Source organism: Grampus griseus, assembly GCF_964374135.1.
Source record: "Grampus griseus genome assembly, chromosome: 14".
Lineage (NCBI taxonomy): Eukaryota > Metazoa > Chordata > Mammalia > Artiodactyla > Delphinidae > Grampus > Grampus griseus.
In genome coordinates this window covers 64,445,653-64,471,760 of record NC_139008.1, presented here as the reverse complement: position 1 = coordinate 64,471,760, position 26,108 = coordinate 64,445,653, and the positions used below count along the sequence as shown (strand labels likewise).

The 26,108-nt window shown below is 36.7% G+C and overlaps 1 protein-coding gene across 3 annotated transcripts in view; it reads right to left on the bottom strand.

Annotated features, from left to right (window-relative positions):
- ITCH (itchy E3 ubiquitin protein ligase) overlaps positions 1–26,108 on the bottom strand; it is a 123,719-nt gene that overhangs the window by 33,911 nt on the left and 63,700 nt on the right. For all 3 annotated transcript variants that reach the window (XM_082671138.1, XM_082671139.1, XM_082671140.1), the window contains 6 exons: positions 24,367–24,412; positions 15,556–15,713; positions 13,859–14,048; positions 12,459–12,554; positions 10,383–10,557; positions 5,411–5,480 (listed from right to left, as the gene is read on the bottom strand). In XM_082671138.1, coding sequence (XP_082527264.1) covers positions 5,411–5,480; positions 10,383–10,557; positions 12,459–12,554; positions 13,859–14,048; positions 15,556–15,713; positions 24,367–24,412 — 735 coding nt within the window. The remainder of the gene's footprint in view (positions 1–5,410; positions 5,481–10,382; positions 10,558–12,458; positions 12,555–13,858; positions 14,049–15,555; positions 15,714–24,366; positions 24,413–26,108) is intronic.

The following is a 26,108-nucleotide window of genomic DNA, read 5'->3' as shown; positions in this document are numbered from 1 at the left end:
TGAAAAAAGGCAAAGCATTAGAGTTGGCATAGTCTTCTTCCTCAAATTAAAATAAGATGAGCTGATTTTGCCCATTTCTCACTGCTGTTGATTTTGTAGTTTTTAAATCACAACTTTAAAGGTTTAATTTATTCTCTCACTATTAAATCCACATACTTACTCAAGTTATAAAATATCATTTTATCCTAAAACAGGGGTCCCCAACCCCTGGGTCCTCGGCCTGTTAGGAAGAGGTGAGCAGAGGGTGAGCAAGCGAAGCTTCGTCTGCTGCTCCCCACTGCTTGCTGGCTCGCATGACCACATGAACCATTCCCCATCACCACCACCCCTGCCCCCACCTTGGAAAAACTGTCTTCCACAAAACCGGTCCCTGGTGCTGTCCTAGAAACTAAATAGACATAATTCACAATGTCCTGCCCGTAGGACCTTTCTGTTCAATCCAACCAGCAGCAAGAATAATTAACTGTTTTAACTCTGCATATATGACCTCATTTTAACCTTAAAAGTCCCACAGAGTAGGTAGTTTTCATTTATTTTGAAGATATGGTAACTCAGATCTGCCCCAAATTTCAGAATTAAGTAGCAGCTAGAGGATGGAAACTGACGTCTGCATTCAGAGATTTTTTTTCATATCACACCATCTCAATTCTTAAAATACAATGGGGGGATATAACTTAATTGTTTCTTTGCTATATGCTAGGCATTATTCAACTAGAAAAGACAGTTTCAAAATATATCCTGTTTCTTAATACAACCAGTTTCCAAATCCTAAATATCTATAGTAACTTTTTACACAAGGGTTGGGCAGAAGGGCTCGGCTCTTTAATTTACTGTATCTGAAGCAGCTGCTTGTTTACCCACCTGCCTCTTGCTTTAGAATTCTCCTTGTTTTCTTATACCCATTCTACACAATTTGCCCCGCTTCTTTGAGACTTCTCATTAAGGTTTACAAGATGTGTGGATATTATTTTCTCTTTTAATAACCAAATTAGGTTTGAAATTTTAATATTAATACTAGTTCTGTTGTTTTGAACTATTGACTTCTTTGATCCATTACAAATTAATTCTTCAAAAGAACGGTCTCTTCCAGTGTCTGAATCTTTTAAATTTGGCCAAAATGTCTAAAAATGAAAACTGAAGTATTCAATAGTATGAAATGGATTCCCACATTTTACAAAGCATGGTTATCTTAAAATTAGCAATTTTCAAAAAAAAAAAATTTAAGCTTAACTCCATGGTGATAAAGCCAATTTTTATTTCCTATGGTTTGAACGTTCATATGTTTTTCAAACAACATTTATTTAGATCCTTTGGATCTTTCTTTAAGCAAGATATTGCAGAATGAGTATTAGGCCAAATTATATAGCCTCGTAAAGTTAGTGTTTGGTAACTTTTAACTTATCTCCAGGACTGACTCCATGATCGCAAGTAGCAGTGATGATACTGGGGCAGGGGGTCGGGGTTGGGGTGGAGGTGGCACAGGAGGGATATATTGGTATCATGAATCTGCTCCTGACATCTCAGGTAGTTTCTATATCAGCTGACCTAAAATGGAAATAGAACTTCTAGAGTGTATTACATACAGAAAATGGACTCTGCATCTTCTGCCACAACCTGAATAATAAAAATGGCTTTGCCGGTCATGGAACCTTGAGTGTGGAAACATGTAACCAACTTTAAGAGCTGTCTCTGAGGCAAAAAGAAGCACCCACAGTGCTACACAGTTGTAGCTACATAATAACAAAATAAGTTAATGTTCTTGGCAGTCAAATTTAAATTTTTAAATACACTTACAGAATTAATAATTTTCTTGTGTACAAGTAATTTTTATGTAACTTTTATAATCTAAAATTAATATCCTAAGTGCATAGTTGAGCGTATATTCACCTTTTAACTGCCACGTAAGTTCAGATTTCAGGGCCAGATATTCTCTCTTCAAAAAGCTAACATGAACAGAGTCACTGCCTGGGTTCTCCAAGGGTTCTGAAGTCTGAGCACCCTGCCAACCATATCAGAGCTGATGAGGTCAGTTAGCTGACCTCAGCTAAGAACACCCTCTTCTTACTCATGGTCAGTGTTTACTGAATGGTGGCATGAAGCTAGGGATGGCATGGAGCTATTCCTTTTTCCTTTCCTTCCAGATGAACAGATTTAAGGCTTTGGTGTAATTTTGCCTTATTCCTGAACTTGTTTTCTGTGCTTTGGTTTTATCATTTTTAAATGTCTTTTTTTTAAAAAAAAAATTTATTTATTTAGACTGCACTGGGTCTTAGTTGTGGCACACAGGATCTTCATTGCAGCGTGCAGGCTCTTTAGCTGTGGCATGCAGACTTCTTAGTTACGGCATACAAACTCTCAGCTGCGGCATGCATGTGGGATCTAGTTTCCTGACCAGGGATCGAACCCCAGCCCCCTGCACTGAGAGCACAGAGTCTTACCCACTGGACCACCAAGAAGTCCCTCATTTTTAACTTTTAACTAAGCAGATTTTCTTTTCAGTGAAAAACATATGTTTGACATTTTAAATATTTAGTTTGTGCACTTAGATTATAGCTCACACACTTTGTAGTTGTGATTTTACTAGGTAGGCTTTCTAAATAAAAGCTTAGAAACATTTTTAAAACAAAAAACCAACAAAACAAAAAAAAGCTAACATGAGGTAAGATAAAGTTAATAGAAAACTTATTTCTATGTTTGTTCTAAGTATATAGTACTGATAAAAGCATTTCTTGGAAGAGGCTGTGAAAAACAAAATTTCAAAGGTGATGCGCTTGCAAACTGAAGGCTCACCTGCTTAGTGAGAAGTACTGTGACTACAGAGCTGATTTCTTACTTCGTTCAAAAAATCACATGGTAAACAACTCCTAAATAACTGAACACCAAGCCTGAATGCACATCAAACCACTTCCTGACTTGATGAATAAAACACTGAAAAACAGAAACTTCTTGTTGTTCTATGTATTCTTTCATAGCAACTCTGAAAATGAGAAAATAGCTTTATACTTGATGGGTAAACCCTCTACACAAAGCCCTATTAGACATATTGTTGAACCAAAAGCATTCTTAGTTCTCCAGCCTCTATAGTTTGCATGTGTTAAAAATTCTTCACTGTCAGCTTGTAAGGTAGTAATGCCTAGTCCTAGCATACAGAAGTCTGAAAGGGTGAAGAAGCTGGATACGTGGTGTCACAAAAATAATGCTAACAACTTTAGAACATCAACACAGGCTGTAAACTGGGATTTTATTTCCTGGATCAATGCTGAGGGTCTACTGGGTGGTTCTCATTTGTGATAGTACCAGTGCTGTCACTGGCTCAACAAATAATGCATATGCCCCAAAGGCAGAGAATCATAAAGCAGTAATCAGTCTAAATAATAGGATGATCGTGAACTCATTTAAGAAGGGGGAGGGGTTGCACTTCAACTTCAGGAGTATGAAACCTAAAAATAAGCAGAATGTAAAATAACCAAGGCAAAATTCTGATAACATACATAAGCTGGAACTGGGCCTCTAGAGGCAGTATTTTATGGAGGTGTTGTTGGCTAAAGTAAAAATGAGAAATACTGATGTTGAGGATAATAATAAATACAGAAGACAAGGACCAGATTTGCAAGAAAAGCTTTACAAATAAAGGCAACATCGCCTGCAATTCATGCTTCTTTGAGCGAGAAACAATTTTTTGTAACAGCTGCCCTGGAGAAGGAGCAAAATAGTTTGTGTTTCTAACAAAAGCCAATCAGGTCATGGTTTTTCTGCACTAAAATTAAGAGGATGAATACACGACCTACAGGTATATCGTTTCTCCTCTGTAACACAAACATAAAACAACTCTAGAAATAAAGCTGAGAAGACCATCCATGTCTGGGAATGCAACCAAGCAGGTCTAGTTCAATATGCCTCAAAAGAACAACATCCCTTCTTCTGAAGTACTTCATACCAATAATAAACTGTCCATTACAAGGCTCCCACAGATCCAAAAGACTCCTTACTAAACTACCAGACACTGGTAAAGACAGAAATTCACAACTTTCATATGCCTTCCCTTTGCTACAAGCTAGTGACAATAACAGTTATAACTATGAACTATTATATCTTTTTACTTCTTTGACTCCTAGGAATGCTAGGGATAAATATCTTTAAGGGCAATGGGGTAACTGAAAAGCAGGCTTACATAGCCAGTATCATTTATTGCCCAGATTCATGTGACACTGACATCAATTTTTTCCCCTCCATTCCTAAATGAAGTAACGCTAGAGCAATCTATCTGAGAAACTGATGTTTCCCAACAAGACTATCTAGAAATATCACTTTCTGAAATATCTGCAGCTCCTGAAGATAAAACTTCAACTGGTCCCATAAATGGCTTTACTTTGCTGTTTTGCACTTTCTATATTCTCTTTCTCTTCCGTGCAAAACTGTTTCTATATTGCCGTGTTTACTCTGGAAACTCGCTACAGCTCTATGACTTATATAATGGATATAAAATAATCTGGTAGGGCAGGCTCATCTTAAAGTCTATAAAAAGTTTTAATAACTAAGATACTTGATAACAGAGCATGCTCATGCAGGACGCAGTCACCACCCCAATATGTTCCCCCTTCCACTGTTCTTTCAGATAACATCAACTCAATCAACCTCTGAACTGTGTTTTCGAAGCACCAATATGATCAAAATATCTTTAAAGCTTTTTATTTTGAAATAAGTATTACAGCATACTGCAAAAATCGTTCAAAGAATCTCATATACCCCCTTCAACCAGTTTCCTCCAATGGTGACATTTTATGTAGCTATAGCACAATATCAAAATCAGAAAATTGACACTGGTACATTACTGCTGACTACGAACTTTATTCAATTTTCACTCATTTTTAAAGTCTGAATTCATTTATGTAAACATACAGTTCTATGCACTTTTATTTCATGTACAGATTTGTGTAATCACCACCACGGTCAAGATATAGAACTGTTCCACCACTACATAAGAACCACTTACGTTACCTCCTATGTTTGTAACCACCTACCAGTGGCTCTGTCTCCTGGCAACTACTAATCTATTTCTCATCTCTATAGTTTTGTCATTTCAAGAATGTTATATAAATTGAATAACACAGTATACAATATTTTGAAATGGATTTTTTCACTAAGCATAATGCCCTTGAGGTCCATCCAGACTTTCATGTGTATCATAATCCATTTCTTCTCATGCTGAGTGGGCAAAATATTTTTATATTTTAGAAGAGTAACTTAGAACTTTTGGGAAATCAAATGCCTATTTGGCACTCTGAATTAAACCAGCACACCCCAAAAGCTTTCCAGATATTCACTCAAGCAAGCGCAGAGTATATCATCCATCCATAAATACCTAATTGTTAAAATAACTGAATTCAATTTAAAAATCCATGTGACTTACCCCATCCAGGTGGCAGGGGACCCAGGGGATCAAATTCTTTATTTTGTGATGTAGCAAACAAGTCTTGATTCTAAAAAGAACAACCCCCAAAATGGTGAAATAATGAACAACTTAAACAGATAACTTGAGAGCAGGCTTATGAATTCTGATATGCCTTTCCCTGGCCATGTGCAACATAACATACTCTTACAGAGTTCACATCTTAGAGAAGTATGACAAGGTCAAGAATAAAAGCCAATGTACTCTCATGAAGAAAAAAACTTTGTCAACATTATTTAACATTTGAAACTATTTGAAATTCAAATATTACAAGTAATTTTACATCCAAATGACCATTTTTTCCCCTTCTTTAGCTCCAAATCAGTAAATTAGAGAAATACATAAATCTCCCAAGAGTTACTTATAAATAACAGTACTCAGAGTCATCAGCTGGCTAAGAAAAATTTTGTATTTATAACTCAAAAATAGAGGATCATATACAGGACATGGTATATACAAAGAATTGTGAGAAGAGAGTTGGGGGAGCAGGAAGAACAGGCTGTCAGATGAGTAAAAGAAAAGAATTCCAGTTGGAAGGAGATGACAAGCCTAGAACTGTATAGAAGACTTCTTAAATTTGTTTGAAATTATCACATTGGTGGAGAGAGAGGTTTGGTTAGATAAAAGGAAAGTAGGAGTCAACCACTGGAAAAAGAGAAGCAGAAGTCATACTGAGTGTGCAGTGTGAAGGGTTAATGACTGTGTTTTAGTTTAAATGTATAATGAAGTGGGGGATACTTTGTGGTCTTTCAGTAAGATGTGGTTAAGCCCTTTCTCCTTTAAGTAAGATAAGGCAAATAAATAATAGACTAACTGCTTCAAAAAAAAAATATGGAAAAAAAACTCACAAGTAAAATAAGACAGTGCACCCCATATACCCAGCAACGAGATTCAACAATTACCAAAACTACCACATTTCTTTATTTTTCTTCCATATTCTTTGCTGAAGCAAAAAAAAAAACAGTCATCATTTCACTCCTATGTATTTTAGTATGCCTTTCTAAAATTTGTGAACATTTTCTTATACAACCACAATATAATTATCACACCTAGCAAAGAATCTATGTTAATTTTATCATCTAATACACAATCCCTAATTAAATGTCTCTGGTTTCTTACTGGGTCAAATCAGAATCCAAACAAAGTCATCATACTGCATTTGGTTTAGTCTAAATTTATAGCAGTTTCCCCCGCTGTTGGTCCTTTCCTGCCCAACCCCCACCCCCATGTCAATGACTTATTACAGCAACTAGGTTAACTAACTGAAAGTTTTAAAAGCATATGAGATATATTCCATTTCTCATTTAAAAGCTCTTGGGAGACAGACCTGTCAAGCAGTGGCCTTGCTCCTCCTGACACACACAATAATGAAAACAGGGTAACCAAGGAGAAACACTACACAAGGTTTGAACCCTGGTTACAGAACAGGTCGGAGTAGTCTGGCATATGACAATCTGTTTTGATAATTTTCTAAGACCCAAGCCTATCCCACAGGCTTTCCCTGGACACATAAGGTGGGGGGTACAGGCACAATGAAACCATGGGCCAGAGCCATTACACAGTGATCCATTATCCATTCTGAGGTTAAAAATGCTAGGTGTAGGGCTTCCCTGGTGGCGCAGTGGTTGAGAGTCCGTCCGCCTGCCGATGCAGGGGACACGGGTTCGTGCCCCAGTCCGGGAATGTCCCACATACCGCGGAGCGGCTGGGCCCGTGAGCCATGGCCGCTGAGCCTGTGCGTCCGGAGCCTGTGCTCCGCAACGGGAGAGGCCACAACAGTGAGAGGCCCGCGTACCGAAAGAAAAAGAAAAAAAAAAAAAACTAGGTGTATGAGCATCTACTGCCCCCGTAACCACGGTCAGAACAAAGGCCACTGCATCTACCCAATAAACAGACTTTATCAGCAACACCCCACCACTTTTTAAGTAGCTGGTATTAAGAATGTTCAATTCAGTTCATAACTAAAATAGGCTGTTTAAGTTCTTTATAATTTAGAACCACTTTATAACAAGAGCAAAGAGTAAGAATTTGGATAGAAGAAAAAAAAAAAGAAAAGAAAATGGTTGATGAGTAAAAGCTGCAATTCTAGAAAAGTTCCAAAGACTCTGAGTATTTAATTGGTCAAGTTTACAATAAAGCAATACACACTGTAGGTACTCCAAGAATCTGTTAAATCTGTCTTTAACAAGGGTGTTTTTAAAGGTCATGTACTAGACATACAGATGGCCAACAGGCACATGAAAAGATGCTCAACATCACTAATCAAAACCACAAATGAGATATCACCTCACACCCATCAGAATGGTTATCATTGAAAACATCACAAAACAAATGTTGGTGAGGATGTAAAGAAAAAGGGAATCCTGTACACTATTGGTAGAAATGTAAATTGGTGCAGCTACTTTGGAATACAGTATGGAGGTTCCTCAAAATACTAAAAGCAGGGACTTCCCTGGTGGTCCAGTGGTTAAGACTTCTTCGTGCTTCCACTGTAGGGGGCACGGGTTCAATTCCTACTCAGGGAACTAAGATCCTGCATGCCACATGGTGTGGCCAAAGAAAAAAAAAAAAGACCAAAAATAGAACTACAATATGGTCCAGCAATTCCACTCCTGGATATATATATCTGAAGAAAACAAAAACACTAATTCAAAAAGATACATGCACCCCCATGTTCACAGCAGCTTTATTTACAATAGCCAAGAAAGATATGGAAGTAAAAAAAGTATCCATCAACAGATGAATGGCTAAAGAATATGTGGTATATATACACAATGGAATACTACTCAGCCAAAAAAAGGACATTTTGCCATTTGCAACAACATGGATGAATCTGGAGGGTATTATGCTTAGTGAAATAAGTCAGAGGAAGACTAATACTGTATGTTATCACTTATATATGGAATCTAAAAACTAAAACAAATGAATGAACAAAATAGAAAAAGACTCACAGATACAGAGAACTAGTAGTTACCAGTGGGAAGAGGGAAAGGGGGAGGGGCAAGATAGGGGTAGGGGATTAAGAGGTACAAACTATTACGTACAAAATAAATAAGCTACAACGAATATATTGTATAGCACAGGGAATATAGTCACTATTTTATAACAATTTTAAATGGAATATAATCTATAAAAATTTGAATAACTATGTTGTACACCTGAAACTAATATAATATCGTAAACCAACTATACTTCAATGAAAATAAAAATAAATAAAAGATCATATATTATAGGGGCTTCCCTGGTGGTGCAGTGGTTAAGAATCCGCCTGCCAATGCAGGGGACACAGGTTCGAGCCCCGGTCTGGGAAGATCCCACATGCTGCGGAGCAACTAAGCCCGTGTGCCACAACTACTGAGCCTGTGCTCTAGAGTCCGCGAGCCACAACTACTGAAGCCACCACAATGAGAAGCCCATGCACTGCAACAAAGAGTAGCCCCCGCTCTCAGCAACTAGAGAAAACCCGTGTGCACCAGCAAAGACCCAATGCAGCCAAAAATTAAATAAATAAATAAATGTATTAAAAAAGATCATGTATTATAAAAGTGAGATAAAGGGCACATTTGCAATTGTGGATATGAGGGAGAGAAAAGTTGAAAACTAACATTTCTATGTAACCAGTATGTGCCAAACATATTAGGAACTTTATTTTACAGAATCGTCAAAAAAAAAACCCTCTGAGGTAATTTTATATATGGATCTATTGTATACATAAAGTAAATGAGTCTTGATGAGGTTAAGTAACTTACTCAAAGTCATATAGAGAAAGTAACTGTGGAACCAGGATTTGAACCCAGATGTACCTGACTCCAAAGCCCATGCTCTTTCCACTGGACACCTATGTGGAAACTAGCTTTTAAGAAGGCAGGCAAGCTAGGTATTCAAACCTAAAAGAAATTTGGCCAGGCATACCAAAGGTGATTATAATTTAGAAAGAAAGGAAGATATAAAACAGCATTGGAGAAAATAAAACGAAAACGGTGAAGTAGACGAGACAAAAATTAATTTCAACTCTAAAACCACTGGGAAGGGGAAGATAGTGACAGCTATCTTCTGCTGTGACAGAAGGTGGCAAGAAAAACTGTTGCGTGAAAGAAAGTTATTTTAGTCATAACCAGGTAGTGAAGGGAAACCTGCTGATAAAGGTGCATTTATCTACATCAGTGAGTGATTATGATGATGATGAGGTCCAAGAAACAGAAATATGGAGAAAAGGCAAAAAAAAGGTAATTCCTAGTAAGAACAGGAATTTACTCTTATGGATTCTAACAGGGATGATACTGATGGTAGTAGAAGAGAAGAGATGAAAATGGAGAGGGTCAGCTTCTCTTGAACTCTTGGAGAGTTGGTTTATGTAAAATTTAAACCATTTCCAGAAATGAGATGTTTTGATACCAAAGATAATATGGTTTTAAAGCCATAATAATATATTTAACATCATCCTATAAGGAATCAAATTTCTTTAGTCTCCCACAGCACCAAATAATTATTGCATAAATTTTACGTTTATATGTTACAAAATGATTCAATTCTATCATTAGTTCACTACAATTGAGTCAGGTGCTATTAGACCCAAGCCATCTAATGTTCTGCTAAGTCAGGCAGTATTAAATTCATAACTGTTTTCTTTTTAAACTGCTTGAATTTATTTTTACTGTTCTTTCGTAAATGAATTTTAAGTTGTCCTAACTTCTTTTTTATTTTCAACAGTTACAAAGCAAAGGAGGTTGAACTTCCGGAATTTTTAAAAAGAAAAGAATAAATCACCTACACAGAATACTGGAAACAAGGTCTAAAAATAATAATCTATCAACAGCAACAACTGGGTTGCCATCCTACTTGTACTTTCTTTTTACTGCTTTACATTTCATATGCAAGAAAAGGTTAAAAATCAAACACTCATTAAGTTTATAATGCAAGTACATATGCTCACCCCATAAATGAACCTCTGGTTAAATTGCTGCATAGCTCCTTGAAGCTGACTACGTTGGAGCTGCCACTGTTCATAGTTCCGGACGGATTCCAATGTTGGCCTCTGCCACGTCGTTGTTCTTGTGAAATGGTCAACATAATAAATACGTCCCATGTTGTCAACCCGCCGTTCCCAGCTAAATCAGGACAAAAACAACTGGATTCAACAAATACTCATGAAACAGATAAGAATTAAACAAGACTTCATTTTAGCCCTGGTACAGGTTTGGTAAGAATTTCCCTTGCAATACTACTTTTGATTTACCTGAAGTGTTTTATTTTATATATATATATATATATATATATATATATATATATATATATATATATATATATATATATATATATATATATATATATATATATATAGTGTGTGTGTGGTACGCAGGCCTCTCACTGCTGTGGCCTCTCCCGTTGTGGAGCACAGGCTCTGGACGCGCAGGCTCAGCGGCCATGGCTCACGGGCCCAGCCGCTCCGCGGCATGTGGGATATTCCCGGACCGGGGCACGAACCCATGTCCCCTGCATCGGCAGGCGGACTCTCAACCACTGCGCCACCAGGGAAGCCCTATTTTATATATTTTAAATGGTCTATAAGTGAACTTAAGAGGAATGTGTGTAAAAATTTCTTTCTTAAAAGTTAAGGTGTATCAGGTTTTTAAAACAGAATGTATCTTACTGATTAAGTCTCAAACAATCATTAAGACAAAACCTCTCATTTTCTTTCTTTCAAATGTTCTTTTGACTGTTGCAATCCTAATAGGGACAGAAACATACACACACACACACACACACACAGAAGGGGGGGAGAGAGGGTGCTTTTCACAGATGTCAGAAAAAGCCCTTTTTCACAAGAATACAACTATCTTATTTATCATTTCAAATGCGTACATAACCTATCAAGTGAACGTTGATAAAATAACTTGGTGATGTCTACCTGGTTGATTATTTAGGGTTATGCCTACTAGTCTAATATTACAAATACAGAATTGGTTCCAGAACACTCCTCAGATACTCAAGTCCCTCATATAAAATGGCATAGTATTTGCATATAACCAGGCACATCATCCAGTATACTTTAATCATCTCTGGATTACTTGTAATACCTAATATAATGTAAATGCTGCGTAAATAGCTGTCAATAAAATGTTATGTAAATAGTTCCCAGGGCTTGGGAAATTCAATTTTCAAAATTCAAAATTTTGTCTTTTGAAACATCTTGGAATTTCCCCCCCAATATTTCCCCTCCAATATTGGAGCGCCAACTGTAGTAAAATAATAAATACCATTTATATATCAAAAATTTCTTTCTTCCTTTGCATTATTTCTTTAGGATGAATTTCCTGCAAAGGGTTACTAAGGGTATGGGTATTATTATGGTTATATATCCTTCCTGTGAGCGTTGTAACTAACTTATACTACCACTAGCAATGTTATGAGGTAAAGTTCCTCTACAGTCTCACCAACACTGTACTTTTTAGGTGTGTATTTAAGATTACTAGCAAGATTAAATATTTCCCCAGATTTGCTACTGACTTCCCTTAAATGAAAATATTTTTTATTTCAATTATTTTATATAATATAAATGTTAAATGCTTAACACATTCTATTAATATATCCTCATTTTATTATTATTAATATATTAATATTTCCCCAACTATCTTGCAATGACTTCACTATTATATATTAGTTTTTTATAATATGAACTTTACCATATATAGGATAGGGGCTATAATTCTTATACAGTTAAAAAAAAAAAAAAAGCTAAAATTAAAACCCTGCAGTTTGAGCCAGGTAAAAGTTCACAAAGGAAACGAAATCTTTCTTTAGGTCAGAAATGAGTGAAAATAAAAGTCATTCATCATGGCCAATCAATTCCCTGACTCTCTTCTTTTTAGTCTGCACCTATCATAAAACAAAGTAGAGAGAGACAAGATCGACAGAAGAGGAAAAGTAGGAAGGCAGGGAAGATTTTTGTATAGATATAATCTATAGTTCTGAATAAATACTTTTTTTCTTCTTCAATACAGACACTTACCCAGGAGGTAGAGGTTCTGGTCTATCCCACGTTGTTCTTTTTTCAATATGATCTACATAGTAAACTCGTCCATGCTGGTCCACTCTCTGCTCCCAACTTAAATATAAAATTAAAAAGCTGATATGCTACATGTATGAATAGCCTGGTTTTTTAATCCTGTATTTGTCGTCTTCTCTTATATGATGACATTACAGAGCTGAGACAAATAAGCATGTCCGTATATAAAGCAGATACCAAAAGAATTTAGGAATAAAGTCAAGAAATGTTATACTGAGGGTGACACACGGTGGATGAGATTTCTCCTGCAGAAGTATCTGCTCTAGGAGATGTCTTATATTTCTAAAGAGGCTTAAAGCAATGCATTCAGGATACAAAAACTGTCTCAATCTGATCAGGGTATACATAGGACTTGAGTGGAAAAGAAAACTGTAATTATTGTTATAAAATCTGACGAAAGACAGCTGTTAACTGAAGGGCAAAGGACAGTTCTGGTACTAGAAAAACTGAAATCAAAGAATAAGACTTTTTCAGATGTGCTCCTGCACAACAGTACCAAAAAAAAAGGCAATATGAGTACTGAAGTCTCCTTGGTAGGTTTAACCCCAAAGTAAAAAAGACAGGAATAAACCAACAGAGTTTAGAAGAACCAGTCACTTCTAAGAGCACCCACTCTGTTGGAATAAACCAACAAAGTTTCGAAGAACCAATCACTTCTAATCCCTTGCACAAACAATTTTTAATCTGGCTGCCCATGTAGGCTTTCAAAAAGGAAAATGGCCTAACTACCCACATAAGTAATACAGTCTCTTTAAGCAATTAAACTCCTCATCATGAGAGTTTTTAAATTTATCACTTAGTCAATTAATTTCTGTTTAGCATTCTGAGCTCTGGATTAATTTGAATGCCACAAAATGTGTGTGTGTGTGTGTGTGTGTGTGTGTGTGTATAACTATCAGAGTATTATTAATTTAAAAAATAATCAGTAGAGATTTACATGAGATTGATTTGTAATCCCTCTCAGTTTCCTAAATTATTATTACTCTGCTATGACTTTATAATGGTAAAAAAATTAAGTGATTTTCCCCCCCTTCAAAAGAAAAGACAATCTGAATCAGGCAACTATTTTATTACTTGGTCTTGGTGAACTTTCTATGGCTCAGAGTCCTTCAATAAAAAAAATTTTTTTTTCTTTCACTTTGCTCTGGAAATGAGGGAGAAATTTCAAATGTGGCAAAGCTTTTTTGTTCAGTTTGACTCTAGACCTCCCCCAACACACACACATACACACATACAGAGTTATAAGACAGTTTTTTAAAGAATGGAGTTCAGTACTATTTCCCTTATTAATAAGTATATGCAGAAGTCTAAAGAAAACATGTTAACCAAAAGCAATTACTCACCCGGGTGGGAGGGGAGCTTGAGGTACAGGATTTAATGGCCTAGGGCCTGAACCTCCAGATATAGTAAGAGGAATTATTAATCCAGATGTTGCTCCTTCAGATGTATTTGAATTTGTATTCGTTGGTGGGAGAGAGCCTGTACTAGAGCCATCACTTTCAGAAGTGGCAGATGGTGAGCCATTGACAGATGCTTTAAGATTTGAGGAAAATAGAAAAACAATTTTCAGAAATCTAAATTCAGGAGAGAATTTTAACTTAAATAAAAAGGTAGATGATAAATATAAAATTTAAGATATGGACATGCAGATGAAAATTACTTAAGTAAGATAAATAATGGGAAATAGCCAATGGTCCCACTTAATAGGCTTTACAACTTGTAAGGTTCCATTTACTCCATGTCTCATTATTAATTACAAAGCACATACAGATGATTTCTTGATGCCACAGGAAATAACTTTTAGAACAGAAAAGTGTTGGTCCCTGCGTATAAGTTCAATTAGTAATTTTCCAGATCCTTAAAACTGTCTTTCCTATGAATGCCTACAGATCCGAGACTAATTTTTGGCGTTACCTATAATATGGAAGATCTGATTGATAATAACTATTTTTAAGAATGTCACTGCGGGAATTCCCTGGTGGTCCAATGGTTAGGACTCCATGCTTTCACTGCCAAGAGCCTGGGTTCGGTCCCTGCTTGGGGAACTAAGATCCTGCAAGCCTTGCAGTGTGGCCCAAAAAAAAAGAAAGAAAGAATATTATTGCTTGAGTACATATTACATCTTAAAAAAATACTTATTGACAAAACAATTCCTGGAGGAAGTCACTAATATTGTGACAAAGTAGTATATGATCTTAAAGACTGGGAATATACTATAAACACAATTATCTACAGAAGAAAAGGGGGAAGATACATATTTAAACACAATGTCATTTAATAAAATGATTTGTGGACAACCAATTTACTTTTCTAATAATATTTGGATTATTTTACATTTCCTGTTCACATACTAACAGAGGGAAGTAAAAAGAGATTAAAAGATTTATTCTGGCTAATCAGGAAAAATAAATATTCCAACTGTAAATGTTTATATTTTTACTATATGAAATGTTTACTTGTGTGATTTTTGCTTTAAAATCTGAATATCATTTAGCATTGTTGGGTTATTTGCTATTTACTGGATTGTCTTTTTAAAGGATATAATGAGATATAACCTTGACCAGATCCTTGACTCTATGAAATGCTTATGTCCACAGTTACAAACCCTGACAGAAAGCTGCAATCTTATCTATATTGCCTCTACTTTTTATAGTACACATGTGATTTCCCTTTTTTTTTTAAATTTTTGCTGCACTGTGCAGCTTACAGGATCTCAGTTCCCTGAATCCGGGCCATGGCAGTGAAAGCCCAGGATCCTAACTACTAGCCCATCAGCGAACTCCCAGCACACGCGAGATTTTCATTCGCAGTGGAGCACCTGCCTCAATAACTTCACACCTGGCAGAAAAACTTGGGGAACAGGCACATCTTGGTTAACTATAGAAAGATCATTCTTGGCCAAAATCTTAAATGTAAAAATTCAGCTAGAAAACCAATCTAAAAGGGTCTCTTGACACTTACCTGAGGATCAATTCCCAAAAAGAATTTTATAATCACAGTACTGAGACCTACATCCCTAGTGTATGGCTAGAATACACACCTGGTCTACGTGGGGTAGGTGGAGGTGGTCGTGAAGGTCTTGGAGGCCTAGAAGGTTTAAAACCGCCATTTGAGAGTGATGGAGAATTGTTCCCATTGACCCTCCTATTTTCACCAGACCCTGCATCCTCAGGATGGTCTGATCCATTTGTGCTCGCTCTGGGTAAGACAGCCAGGAACAGAAGGGAAAAAGAATGCTCTTTGAATTTAACAAAAAAAACAACAGGAAGACCAAAACTTAAAGTTTTAGGAGCTTGAGAAAACCTTCCTAATTTCTGGCCAGCCTTATCAAATACATAAACAGCTCTTATGGTAGTCTTACATATAGCTCCTCAGAGCTATATAGAAATATGTGAGGGGTTACTCAATGGCACAGAAGTACTTAGGGGACCAATCAGAACTATTAGGTGTGCTGGTTCAGATTTCAAATAACTCTTCAGAGGCCCTGTATAAGTAGAAATGGAGTCAAATTCTCAAAATTCCAAATGCCTTAGAAAGGGCACTATTTTATCACAAGCATAGATAACTTAACCATCATTTTCTTGGTTTCCACTGGCTCTTAATATTATTTAGGTATGGGGCAAAGCTGACTGTTCCACAACAGGAGAAAGAAGTACACTTATTTCCCAGGGATAGGTGCTCTCGCCCCATCCCACCAAATGGTATACAAAATGTTCAAGGTAAGTGATCTAGAAAAGAGGTGCCCACAGACCTTTTTTTAAAGGAACTATCATTTCTTCAAAGCAATGACATCAATTGGAGAGAAAGGGGGAAGAACACTAACAGGAATGTCAGATACAAAGTTACTGTCAGTTAAACACAGGTGATTCCTTTTCCCAGGGGAGTCTAGTCATTGACTAGAAATAGAAAGCAAGGCATGAGTTAGCTAGTTTGGAGATGCCTTGGCTAAAGCTCTGATATCTACTACCTGGTAACTGGAAACCACTACTCAGTATTAATCCATACTCCTGGACCTCACAACAAGCCTGAATAAAATCTGATAGATTCAAGAAACTAAAATAGAGGCAGTACCATTAAATCATTTTCATACTATGTTTTCCAGAAGTCAAAGTGTGGTATTTGGACCAGAAGCAAGCACGATACACAGGAGCTTGTTAGAAATGCACAATCTTGGACTCCACTCCCAACCCACTATATCAGAAATAGTATTTTAACAAGATCTCCAGATGATGTGCATGAACAGCAGGGCATGACAAATACTGCTTTGCGGGGTTTCTCAAATGCTTATTCTGAATAAATGGAAAAGCTCAGTAACAGGCAGTCAGCACCTGGTTAGTGCTGACCACCTGCAAGAAGACCAAGCAACCCCAGAATATGAACGGAATGCAGCAAGAGTCAGCTTTGACACTGCTCCCCTTCCCCTAGGTGAAGAGTCATATACCCCCTTTTGAGTCGTAGACCTCTTTGAGACTCTGCGTATTGCCTCTCTATACTATTTTAAGAGGTGATTAATTAGTTTGAAAAAAAGATTCTTGATGCTTTTAAAAAGACAAACAACTGGCAGAATGGACCAAAAATGGGAAATTGAGGTTTCGAGCTCCAACTCTGCTATTGACAAGTTATATGACCAAAGAAAAGTTATTTAATCTCTCTGTACCTCAAAAGTGCATTTACCTGGATTAAATGATTCCTTAAAACCTTCTCAGCTATAATGTTCAACTAAATTACACTTCCACTACTGGTCACGTTTTAGGGATATGTCAGGGAGGGGGAACATTCAGGGCATGAGATAAATCTGCTACGACAAACAGAAGTACAGCAGAAACTGGATTCCAAAAATGTTATGTTCTGTTGTTGAAGATTAACATTTTGGAGATCTTAACATCCATGCTGCTCACCCTTCTAGTATTTGGCCTCAATTTCTCAACATAATTACCTGACAAGCTGTGTACTATGATTCCTTAAATTTTCTTGATACTTAGTTAGAATCACTCCTCCTCCTAGACCTTAAACACTGAAATTCCTACAACCTTCTATTCCTTCTACTTGCCTCCTACTGTATCTTTTATTCAGTCTCATCATGACTTTAATCCCCTCTCTATCTTCACGGTCCATCAGTTCTCTTCAAGTATCACCTGGGCTCCATCATAGGCTACTTTCCCAAGTACCTTAATTCACTATTGCCCAATACTCGCCACCCCCAAGCAATCTTTTCACTACAACTAGTCCTTCATTTACTTTTCCCACTACTGTTCTCTGGGGTCAACAAGTAACCCTGGAGAATGTTCCAGCTGAGAAATTACATGTGTATTACTAGAGTAAATAAACCAGGTAAAGTACCAAATTAAAGGGGCAGATAGTTCTACAAAAGGTCCTAACAAATCTTATGCTGGGTCTAGTAAGGAAAGTCCTGAGGTTCTCATTTCCAATGACTCACAAGACAAAAATTCTTTTTTTGTGCTGCCTAAGTGACTACTTTTTTCCTGTTTAAAAAAACAAAAACAGGGACTTCCCTGGTGATCCAGCGGCTAAGAATCTGTCTTGCAATGCAGGGGACACTGGTTCGATCCCTGGTAGGGGAACTAAGATTCCCACATGCAGCAGGGTAACTAAGCCCACGTGCCACAACTAGAGAGAAGCCGACGCACTGCAATGAAGAGCCCAGGCGCTGCAACAAAAGATCCTGCACACCGCAACTAAGACCTGATGCAGCCAAAAAATAAATATTAAAAAACAAAAATAAATAAAAACAAAAAACCAAACAAACAAAAACAAATCAAAGCTCAAGTCTCCCAGAAGCTGAAGAATTAGAAATGACAGATGACTATGACAACCTACACCACAGGTTCAATGAGATTAGTGTGGTGGTGTTAAAATTAACAGTAATAAAAAGTTTAACAGTAATTTGCAAGGACAAAGAGCTTTTGCTAGGTCCTATACAGTTACGCAGACCCAAGCAAAAGATAGAAAATGTTAATATTGTGCTTCTCTAGTCTATATCTTTTTTTTTTAAGGTGGTAGAATCCTTTAGTGTATTTTCTTTTTTTCTTTTTAACATCTTTATTGGAGTATAATTGCTTTACAATGGTGTGTTAGTTTCTGCTTTAAAACAAAGTGAATCAGTTATACATATACATATATCCCCATCTCTCTTCCCTCTTGCGTCTCCCTCCCACCCTCCCTATCCCATCCCTCTAAGTGGTCACAAAGCACGGAGCTGATCTCCCTGTGCTATTCGGTTGCTTCCCACTAGCTATCAGTTTTACATTTGGTAGTGTATATATGTACATGCCACTCTCTCACTTTGTTCCAGCTTACCCTTCCCCCTCCCCGTGTCCTCAAGTCCATTCTATAGTGTCTATATCTTTCTATTCTAACAAACTTCACTTTCCTAAAGCTTGATCACTTCAAAAAGACTGAGGCAACATGGACTTCAGTTCACATTATTCAACAACTTCAACTGGGCTGTCCATACTGCCTGAAAATCAATCATTTTCTACATCTCTAATCTACTCCTGGCCACATTCCCATTGCTCATTGAAAACTTTTCCCATCTCCTCAAATACCTAATCCCAATTTGTAGATGACCCTGACTCCACCTCTTCCCTAAAATGATGATTATCAGCTATCCTTCTTTTTTCTCTATTTTAAAATTTCTCTATGCCACTAATATCTTCATCTGTTTGTTTCCCACCTCTGGGGAAAAGAAAATCTATCTTCACTTCTTCGAGGCTAATTTGTCTTGTGGGTCTTTGATTTCAGGACACAAATAATATGCTCTAGGGCTTTTCACCATCATTTAACACCTTTCTTCTCTCTTCCATCATCTTCCTTCTTCTAGATTGCTCCTCTCAGTCACAAGTATAATTAAAACACTTCCTCAATCTTAATTACTCTTCTAGCTATCCTCTCATTCTCCTTTCCTTCACTGTAATTCTTGGTATTTATTCAACTAATGTATTTAGTGCATTTTAATTAAGAGGTTTTCAAAATAAAAATTTCTAGTTATAAAATAAAAATTACCTTCAATCGTACATTCTAGAGATTATTACCATTAAGAGATAATCTCTTGTCCGTCCTCTTGCATTGGCTATGACTGATTATACTATTTATGTGATCATACAATGTTTCATATCCTGGGTGAGTTTTTGTTTCTTTATTATTCATTATATACTGAGCATTTCACCCAAATTATCTGAAAACATTTCTAATGACTGTAGAATACTCTACCTTATGGATACACCATAATCTAATCTTTTTTACGGAAGGGAGTGACATTTTCTATTTCCTTCAGGTAGACTGCCAGAATAGAATAGCTGGGGCAAAGCAGGCAAATATTTCAAACTGAAATATTGATTGCTAACTTAAGAAAAAAAAATATTTTTTTAATTATTTTTTTGGCTGTGTTGGGTCTTCGTTTCTGTGCGAGGGCTTTCACTAGTGCGGCGAGCAGGGGCCACTCTTCATCGCGGTGCGCGGGCCTCTCACTATCGCGGCCTCTCTTGTTGCGGAGCACAGGCTCCAGACGCACAGGCTCAGTAGCTGTGGCTCACCGGCCGAGTTGCTGCATGGCATGTGGGATCTTCCCAGACCAGGGCTCGAACCCGTGTCCCCTGCATTGGCAGGCAGATTCTCAACCACTGCACCCAAGAAAAAAATATTTTTAAAGGTAATAATTGATCTGTTCTCCACCAGATAGATATGAAAATGCCCATTTCACTATACAGTATTTATATACTTTTAACATTTTAATGTATTATCCCATTGCTCCTTCCTCCCTCCCTCCCTCCCTTCCTCCCTCCCGCCCGCCCTTCCTTTCTGGCTGTGTTGGGTCTTCATTGCTGTGCGCGGGCTTTCTCTAGTTGCGGTGAGCAGGGGCTACTCTTCGCTGCAGTGTGCGGGCTTCTCAATGCAGTGGCTTCTCTTGTTGCAAAGCATGGGCTCTAGGCACGTCGGCTTCAGTAATTGTGGCACACAGGCTCAGTAGTTGTGGCTTGCGGGCTCTAGAGAGCAGGCTCAGTAGTTGTGGCGCACAGGCTTAGATGCTCCGTGGCATGTTGGATCTTCCTGGACCAGGGCTTGATCCCATGTCCACTGCGTTGGCATGCGGATTCTTAACCACTGCGCCACCAGGGAAGCCCCCATTTATATACTTTTAAATCTTTGTCAATTTGGTAAATAAAAACATGAATGTTCAACAGTATTTCATTTATAGGCCATCTGAGTTTCCTCTTCCATGCACTCACTGTATGTCTGTCTTTTGTACATTTTTCTATTACAAAGGAATAATTTTTCCTCATTATTTGTGAGAGCTTTTTACAATCCGAAGGTACTAATTTCATATTGGTTAAATAGTGATCATTTGCTTTTACATGTTTGAACATACAAGAGTTCTATATTTCTACATAATTAAATGTATTCAGAGATATTTTCTTCTAAAGGTTTTATAATTTCATTTTTAAAAATCAATTTAAAAAACCTAGAATCCACCTTCATTTGGGGATGAGCTGAAGTTCTAACCTGATTTTTCTTTTTCCATACAGCCAGTTTTCCCTGGCTTGATTAGGCTAAGATCTCATTCTCTCCTGCAGTATTTGATAATGTTAAATACACATCTTTTAAAAACATTTTTCTCTTAATTTCTGTGACACTGCTTTTCTAATCCTGCACTCCCCACTTCTAAACCATTCCTTCTTTGGTTTGTCCTCTTCCTCCACTTTACTAAATATAGGTCCCTATGGTTCTGTTCTTATCTTAGTTTTCATTCTCCACAAATTTTTGCCTAGGGTCTCAAATTCCATGATTTCAAAGATCATCTTTTAAAATAATTCCAAATCAGAACTCGAATCTTTGTTTCATTCTCATCCCCTGGTACCAAATTATCAGCTAAATGCAGGAGATATAGAATAACTCTCCAATGCTAAAGCCACTCTTCCTCCTATGTTCTAGTTCTGTGGGTGACTCTGCTACCCTCGCAGGCAATTTGACTTTTCTTCTCTCCTGTGCCTCTTGATACTCAATGCCTAAGTCCCACTCATTTCACCGGCACGTTTTTTCTCTACTCTTCTACCACCACCAGTTCCAACCCTCTTTATCTCTCAGTGGATTACTGTAATAAGTTCCCACAGAGGTCTTCCCACCTTCACCACCACCATACAATCCAAACTACATATTGACTGTCAAATAATTTTTCTTATGGTGTTTTGATCATATCAATGCTCTGTTCAAATATTTTAAAAGACATTCCTCTCCAGAGAAAAAGATTCTAGAAGCCTATACTTGCAAACCAAAATCACCATCTGGCTCCAACCTCTGCAGTACTAAAAATAACATTTATTGAGGGATAAGCACTTACATGGGCACGGGGCGGGGGGGGGAAGCATTCCACTTTAGGCAACAGTAAAACACACTCGGGCTCTGAAGGTAAGGCACTCCCAGGTTCAACTGTGCCACTTACACTATTAACTCAGGCAAGTTTCTTTCGCTTTCTGAGCCTCAGTTTTCTCATAACCTGTAATAATGATACCTACCTCATAAAAATATTTAAGGATTAACTGAAATAACAGGAAACCTGTTCATCATACTGCCTGACACATAGTAAGAGGCAATAAATACAGAATGATTCTACTTTCAAATTCACCACCTGCCATTTCCCACTTTCAATTACTCTATTTTCAGCCAAATACTGAGGCTAAAGATTTCCAATAAAACCCCTGTGTTCTTCCCCACCTCCATGACTGTTTTTCTTCTTTCCACCTAGACTCCTTCATCCAATTCCCTCAAGACATGCATATCCAAATTATAACTATGCTTAATGGTCTTAGGTCAAATGCCATTTCTTCCATGAAGTTTTTATACATTTTATAGACTGTTTCACATTTTAAAAATCATGTATCATTTTCTAATAAATACAAGTAAAAGCAGTTCAAAAAAGAAACAGGATTCAAACCAGCTCTGAAGTAAAAGAGGATGAGATTAAGATCGAGTGACACTTCTGCCAAGCTGTGCAAGCCTAGATTTTCAAGAAATAGACTTTGTTACATAACTGAAAGATTTCCCATAATAGTTTGTTGAAATCTAAGAAATACCTGTATGTCTCCCGAATAGTGGTTCTCGAAGTGTAGGACCTAGTCTATCAGTATCACCTGGAAAACTGTTAGAAATGCAAATCTTGGGCCCCATCCTAGATGTAACAATTTGGGAGGAGGACACAAGGCTTGGCAATCTGTGACTGGGCAATCTGTTGTTGAACAAGTCTTCCAGGTGATTCTAATATACTCTGAAGCTTGAGAAACATGGTGATACTAAAATACCACTGGTGGTTAACTTTAGTTCCTTTAATGAGTGATTGTGGAGCTAAAACCTGAGATGAATTTTGAAAACCAATATGGAAACCTGTATACTGTACAGAATTGTCAGTGTGAACTTATCACCACCATTATATGTGACAAGCAATTAGCTACAAATTAAGTGCTACTATGGCTTTGTTTTCTGCTTCAGTCTTACAAACCCCTGCTTATCTCACCATACATATGTACCTGATCGAAACATGGAGAACCAAGATGCTAATATAATAAGGTCACAATATACAAATCAAAGATTAACAGTCAAGAAGGCACATCCAAAAACAAAATCTTGAATGCCAGGCACCAATCATCTTGGTAATTGATAAAAGTGACAGAAGACAACACTGAGAAATATACAACATCCAGACATGCTATGGGGGAAAGGAGACCAACAGGACTATACTGATGATATAGGCAGTGCTTGAATTACAGTAAAAGAACCTAAAGCTGTTTAGTAAGCTTCTTAAATGACTGAGGGGAGGGGGAGGTTTTGCCTTGTTCACATGCCTTGTAGTTATGAAGTCTGCAAACAAAAGCAAGGGATTCACCACCATGATTGTTGTGTAGCAACATTTAAACAGCATTTGACAGTTTACAAAATGTTTTTCAAACCCATCATCTCAGAGGTATGCTCTCTGGAAAAGGCTAATGCAAAGGAATTCATGCTTAACACAAAAAACATGCTCAAAGATTAGTCTGGCAGTCTCATAAACCTAGAAGACATTGTTCCTCAGATTATTTGTGAACAATGATTCACTTGGGAAAATGCAAAGCACTGATTAAATAAATGGCATGAAGCCAGGGCTCTAGCAATGCCTTTGCAAGAAACTTACAGCCGTCTAGAGTAGTTTCATAAAGTATTATAAGAGAGATTTTGCAAAAAAGAAATGAGAGTGGCAAAACAGAACCTTTCAATGCACTATAAAATTCTACCACATTCTCACTTATTAATGCAAAAGTATGGGTTTATTAGGCAAAAGAGAAGTTATTTGACTTCTGAAGAAATCTGAAGTATTAAAACATCTTTATGAGGGAAATTTCATGACTTCAAAAAAACTATGAAACAGAAAAATAAAAAGAAACACAAGAGGCATAAGTTGTCTTCCAGTCTACAGACAGTTATTAATTTTAAAAACCTTTTCTATTGCTTTTTAATCCCAGTGAGAAAAATTATAGCCCAGCTTTCCTAGAAAAGAAAATAGCCCAATGATGACCCTGGGATTCTGAACTTTCCTACCTTTGGAAAAGTGCCAACATATTCACTTTTCTATAAGCTGAAGAAGTACTGGCGTTTGGGTATCTCTGGCCTACTCTAGAGAACTGCAGTCATATAAGCTTAGGGTCTTGAATTTTCCATAAATATTTCCTTTCTTACCTTGAGCCCTGAAATTTTTGATACTCATTTTTATATCAATCTGAATTTAAAAGTTTTGACTAAAATGAAACTTATTCATTCTCCCTTGTTTCTTTCTGCATTCTGTGGTATGTAATAAGTGAACTCTTACCTTGTTTCATCCTTGGGTCTGGAGCCATCACCATTCTGTGAAGCACCTTTAACAATAAAAGTTGTACAGAAAACGAGTTTCAGAAAGTGGTTTGCACCTTTTTCTTAAACATGCTATGTAAACAAAACCTTTCACCAAATCTTTCTAGTAAAGAATATACTGGAACAGAGTTAAAGTCCAACATGATATTTAAAAGGAAAATATGATAAATGTTCCTGTGATTGAGAAGTTTTACCAAAATTTTGTGCAAATGATTATTATGTGTAAGAGATGTTAATTAGTCAAGGTATATTACTCATATGCTGCTTCTGCCTTGTTTGAAATATGTCACACTTGATTCTAATTCAAATGTATTTTAGTCATCTTTTGGGGAGGAGTCAACTACCTCTCCAAAAAAGTGCTGATTACCAGCAGGACGATGATAAAATAGATTCTGAAAAACAGTATATAGAGAAGTTTAAAAAACTATGAAATGCAAAAAGAACTCAAGTTTAACAGTCTAGGTCCGTTTAGCTGAAGAATAATAGTCCCTAAATACAGTGTCTAGTTTCAAACAGTGAAATCACTATATTACTCCAAAGCATAATTAATGAACTAATTCATTAAAAAGATGCTGAGTCACCACTATACTACTACTATATCATACTCAGCAAGGCTGGCAAGTGTCTTATCTAGAAATGTTACATTTTAAAAAAATGGTACAGGTAGATAGATAAAATGTGGTATACCTATGCAATGGAAAATTATTCAATAATAAAAAGGAACAAACTACTGAAATATGCTATGTCACTGATAAACCTGAAAAGACATTATGCTAAGTGAAAGAAGCCTGACACAAAGACTACATATTGCTATGATTCCATTTACATAAAATGTCCAGCAAAGATGAATTTTTAGAGACAGAAAATAGATTAGTGGTTGCTCTAGGCTAGAGGTCAAAATGGGATTTCCTGTGAATAAGCAGGAGGGATCTTACTAGCGAATGAAAATGTTCTAAATCTGATTTACAGTAAATGATTAGATCACTCATTAAATTACTAAAAATCATTAAATTAACACACTTGAAATAGGTAAATTTTATGAAATATAAAATACATGCCAATAAAGCTGTTAAAAATGGTTTTAAAAAACACGGTACAATGAAATACATTTTGGCTGAAAACGGTACGCTTCAATTTTATAAGAATTATTTTTATATGGAATATATTCCCCTAAAATAGCTGATAAATGACATAAATGAAATCAGAAAACCAAAACAAAATATCATAAATTAAAATCAGTCAATCAGTGTTCCATTTTTTTTCAAAAAATAAGAAGATAATTTGAAATAATCCATTTAACTCTACCAATAATTGCTACTTCTAAACTTTATCATTTACTACAGTGAAGCATAGTACATATTTAATGACATGGACTGAGGCCAGACTGCCTGGGTGTGTATTCTAGGTTCAACATGTACTAACTTTGTGACCTTAGAGGAATACTATTGATTTTCCTGTGCCTTTTACCTCGTGTATAAAATGGGAACAATAATGATGCCTACTTTCATAGAACAGTTATGAAAATTAAACATTTAGAACAGTGCCCAGCACATATAAGCACGCCATAAATATTAACTATTATTGTTTCCTGACATTTACATTTCAAAGTTCAAACAAGGGTTATTTTTGTTCAATCTTTTATTTCACTTCAACACAGAGTAAAGCCATAACTATGAAATTTATGACATAATTTATTTAGAT